The sequence below is a fragment of the Punctularia strigosozonata genome (assembly GCF_000264995.1).
Source record: "Punctularia strigosozonata HHB-11173 SS5 unplaced genomic scaffold PUNSTscaffold_7, whole genome shotgun sequence".
Classification (NCBI taxonomy): Eukaryota; Fungi; Basidiomycota; class Agaricomycetes; order Corticiales; family Punctulariaceae; genus Punctularia; species Punctularia strigosozonata.
The window spans coordinates 1,258,310-1,263,147 of NW_006767439.1; the positions used below are offsets into that span (position 1 = coordinate 1,258,310).

At 54.5% G+C, this 4,838-nt stretch overlaps 1 protein-coding gene across 1 annotated transcript; it reads right to left on the minus strand.

Annotated features, from left to right (window-relative positions):
* Positions 1-501: 501 nt before the first annotated feature.
* Positions 502-3,895, minus strand: PUNSTDRAFT_33929 (uncharacterized protein; the record flags this gene model as incomplete). Its single annotated transcript, XM_007384432.1, has 9 exons — positions 502-644; positions 694-1,101; positions 1,158-1,523; positions 1,573-1,786; positions 1,843-2,596; positions 2,652-2,851; positions 3,221-3,388; positions 3,443-3,669; positions 3,721-3,895. Coding segments are annotated over 9 exons (2,655 nt in total), but the record flags the coding sequence as incomplete, so codon positions are not given.
* Positions 3,896-4,838: the final 943 nt, after the last annotated feature.

A 4,838-nucleotide genomic window follows, 5' to 3' on the forward strand; every position in this document is an offset into this window, starting at 1 on the left:
CATGGCCACGGAAGATGCTGACGTGCGGGAAGCGAACACGGCCTTAGGCTTGAACAAACGTCTCTGAACCCGTTCCTCGACCTCTGAAGGATACGGTGAATGCAACGGCGATTGAAGGATTGCTAAGTCGTGCTGGTACCCTCTCGGCGTCGACGGTCCCGCTGACGATTGTGACCATTCCGATTGTCGCCCCGGCGAGTCCATACTGAGCTGCGGGGTGGGTGCTACGTCCGCCTGCCATAGTCCGTCCGATCTTTCTTCGACGTTGACGCGAAGGGCCTCCAGTTGTTCATAAAGCGCAGCGACGTCTTCGCCGCAGTTCGACTCGTCGTCGAGCTCCCTCGCGTGATCTTCGAGGTCACTGTCTTGGTTGTCGTCACCGCTATTCCTCCGCGCTTCACTTTCACTTCGGCTCCAGATATCCAGGCGACTGTCCGATGCTGGCGTGTCACTGGTGACCTTGGGAGGATGGACCATGACGTTGCGTAATGATTCCATACGCATTTCGCTTTCGCTCGGTCCCCACACGTCCAGGAGGGTATCGTTTGTCGGAATAGCGGAGACAAAACCCTTCCAGGTGATGGCTAGCTCGAGAAGTTCCTTGCGGTAGAGGAATATCTGGTTATGTAGGCCGGTGGATATATCTAGGGCTAGTGTCGGCATCGTACACATAACCGACACTGAGATACTCACCCGTCCTGTCCAGCGCGTGCTCGACTGCCTTCCACTCCTCCTGCAGCCAGATCTGCATATGCCTCCGCTCTGCCATGATCCTCGCGAGTTCCTCTTGACATCTATCCGCGCTCAGCATGTGGCGGATACCTTCCTTGACCTTGGCATCGGTTAACCAGCGCGGCGGTGCGCAATCACCATCCTCTTCGTCGACGAGGCCGACATCCTGCCAAATGTTGTCGTCGACGTCGAGACCCCATAGCTTCTCCATGTCAATCGGGGTAGGTGGGACGGCTCGAGTTGGCGCTTGTCGATTTTCTACGAGATTCGCCATTTCGGTACATAACGCATTATATTTGCGAGTAAGAGATTGGATCGTGGGTTCGCGTCGATGTACAGCGTTTGTTGTGTGCGCTGTCAATTTCCGATCTGCGGCCAGCCGTTATAGCAAGTTCAATTGTTCAATGAGTAGGACAATTACCCACCAGATGACTGGGTATGAAACGATCGCTCCATCTTTGAAAGCTCGAATTTGCGTCGAATCAAAAGCTCTCTGATCCGTGTCTTCAACGTGAGGGCATTGATACGGGCAGTTAAATACCGACTCCCGCGTAGGCTTCGGAGGTTCTGCCTGCTTCGGAGATCCAGGCTATCCTCCAGACGGGCCCGCTTCACTAACACACGACCGCGTTCGTTCAACAATTCTTCACGTCGCGAGTTCGCGTCCGCATCGACACGACCTTTACAGATTGCGCGTTCGATTTTTGCGACGTGAGCGTCGATCATTGCTTGCTGATCTTGTAATGCGAGTATCGAGTCGATAGTCTTTGCCCCCGCGTCCTTCACCTGGTCTATATCCAAGGGTCAATTAACCGAAGCTGTGAACAGCTGGAAACGTACTTCGGAGGGGCTTTGTCTGCGCAGTCTGTTGCAGAGTCCATTGATCCCGCAAGAAATCCACGGCCAGGTTACATTTGCGGAGGCCATTCTGAGCCTCCATAGCTCGCTGGCGACAGGCTTCGTACTTCCGTAGAAGCCGTTCACCTGCTGAACGAAGGTGGAGGCGATCGAGATGGTGCAATTGGAGGTTGATGACATAGAACCGTTGATAGTACTGTTCAGGCTCGCATGTTAGTAATGGTTGTTTAGTGCTGTGATTGTGGTACTCACGCCGCTCACGCGCAACCCAGGAACGAGGTGTTCCAGCGCGCTCCAGACACGCTCGCACCCTTCCCCGTCACTAAGACCGAAGCATTCGCATTTCCGCGGGTGGTAAATGACCTGGCATGCCCATTGATGGCCATATGCATGAAAAACGGAAATGCCGAACACAATGCGATCACGGTAGTTTTCAAGTAGTCCCCATTTGAAGCAGCTCCGGTGTAGTTGGCACCCTATGTCGTACAGGACGCCAGCGCGAAAGGTCTTCGGTACGTGATGGAAAAACTTATCGAGGAGTGCAATGGCATAATGCTGGCGTTCGCCAGCACTCGTTATGTTGGCCATCCATAGGACACGATCATGACGGCAGACGAGTGCCATGAGCCCAGTATCATCGAAGAAATTTGTACTTGCCTTCTCTCGTTGTTCGTCCGCGGCTTTGAACGATGACTCGCAGCCGTCCAGAACAGAGTTCGGTAGCTTCAAGGGACCTTCGCATTTGTCTTCGGCTCCGTCATTTCCGGATGTAAGCGTCGCGTCGGGTTGCTCTCCTCGTTTCGGTGCAGACTGGGAAGCGCCATGCTTCCTCGATCCTTTCCGAGCCGTTCTCCCCTGCCTTTTCTCCTCGACAATGCGTTCCATGGCTGTAATCTCGTCTTCTCGCAGGAATACGGACGCCGGATGGTGCCGCTCGGGGTCACGGCGGCCGCTTGCACGTCGCTTTTGGGTAAAGCAAGCGTCCAAGCAAATAATCGAGTCTACACTGTAAGCAGAGAGGTCAGTTACACCTGCTGGTTGCACTATGGAAGGATGCGCACCCCAGCTCCTCCGTCTCTCGCCCAGTGCCACCAAAGCACAGTACGCAGCGCGACCGCAAGTACGCGCTCGGACGGTTGCCACGCGGTATATTCCGGTCAGCAAGCTGGCCCTCGCGTTCTTCTTTGTCATAACAACGGCCGCCGGGTAGGTCAGATTGAGAGCGTGGTCCATTATGATGTGGTTCCTCCGTGATCCTAGGCTGCGATGAACGCAAGACGTCATAGGGAGCTGCTAGAGATCGAATGGCATCTCTGCCGTGATCAGAACCGTCAGTCGCGCCGGGTTACAACAACGGATTGATGCTCACCCCAACCCCTCTGTCTGATGTCCGGTCCCCCCGAAGCATGGTATGGAGCTTGATTGCGACTCGGCGCTCAGGGGATTGTCCTTCGAGCACTTGCGGTCAGGGACCAGACCATCGCAATCTTTGTCGTCGCGGCGACAAGCGCTAGGCCGCTCAGGTGTGGAGCGTGATTGATCAAGACGCAGATCTTCAGTGTTCCCGGCCTGCATTGGGTGAGATGCTGTGGGTGAGGCTGGTAGATTTGGTAAAACTTATGCGGAGAACACGTAAGGATAATGACTTACTCTGGCATCCGTTCAGTGCTTCTTCCTCTTGCTGTTGTAAGAGAATGTGCCTCGACAGTTCCACGGCACTGGATGTACACGTTCGGACGTGATCGATTAGGTAGTTGTACCAGTTCAACGCGTTCCCGAACCGCCTCCGCAGTGAATTCTGCTCTCCGGATCGTTATCACACCATTTGCCATGAAAAATATGTTTTCCTCACCCGCGTGGTCAGTTTGTAGTTCCGTACACTCAGGAAAGATTCCAATGTGGTTGCCCATGCGGTGACGTTGGGTGCGGTGTTTACGAAAAGGGTAGCTACTAATTCGAGCATGTTCAAATCGAAGGCCACCGATGGTGCTTGAGGCGCGCACGGGAAGAGACCGCGAGCAAGTAGAGCTCTGGCCGCAGACGTGGGCGTACATACGGGAATGTCCATCTGCTCAAGTCCTGCTGGCAGTTCATTCGCGCGACTTAACGACGTCATGAAAGACTACGCACGATCTATAAACACGACTAGCACGTTCAGCGTTTTGTGGTGATCGCCGCATTGACATGTTGGCAGGAGAGGGCGATTCGTGGTCATATGGTCAGTGGCCCTCACGTACTCCATGTATGGCTCAACCAGCTCCGGTATGGTGACACTTTGCCATCGCTGCCATTGATTCGCCTTCTTTCTCGCGTATCTCTCCTTCTCCAGAGCTGATATATCACGATCATCCTGGGCCGGGAAGTGCAAAGGTGATGCAAAACGTTCTGGCCGCGGGGTACAGAAAGGAGATGACGCGGTAAATGGGTCTGACTCTGGAGCGGCCTCGGGTTCCTTAGCACTTCCTCCGTCGATCGGCTCCCTCCCCTTATCCTCGAGGTCAAAATCCTCGTAGAGGAATCTAGCATATCGTTTGTTGAAGAGACCCGTTTGAACGAGTTTATTTTCGCCAGGAAGGTGAGCAACCACGGATTGCGCCTCCGAATCCGACTTGAACTTGCGTCCTCTGCCTAGTGTACGTCGTACGTGCGAGATGTTCGATGAGACCACACCTTGACTCGGTACGCCTTCATCAGAGCGCAGGAAGCTGCGTGGCAATTTGACCATGGTGGCGAGGAGGGTGAGAATGGATGTCCGAGAGACGTGAACGAAACCCGCATCGATTATTGTTGATCGGGTAAATCAACATATTCCGACTCCCCCGAAGGAGGGAGTTGGTTTTTGCGCATGGGCCTCGTCACAGTGACAGAAATGTGACCCCAGCCAAAACGTGACAAAAGCGTGATAAAGTGTGCGCGTCAACGACACTCTACCATCTATCCTTAAGCGTCCCACTTCTTCCATGTACTCACTACATATCAGCAATCTACGCAATTTAGTGATGTGGTGCCCCGGCTCTGCACGCGTACGCGCGTGGCCTTTCGCTACTCAACGCCGGTGGCTGTGCAGCGACCTCGCGCCTACCTCGGCGGTCTCGACGGCCCTTCACTCCTTCGGCTTCCTGAATCGCCCTCTAGCATCCAACTACATATCAGCAATCTACGCAATTTAGTGATGTGGTGCCCCGGCTCTGCACGCGTACGCGCGTGGCCTTTCGCTACTCAACGCCGGTGGCTGTGCAGCGACCTCG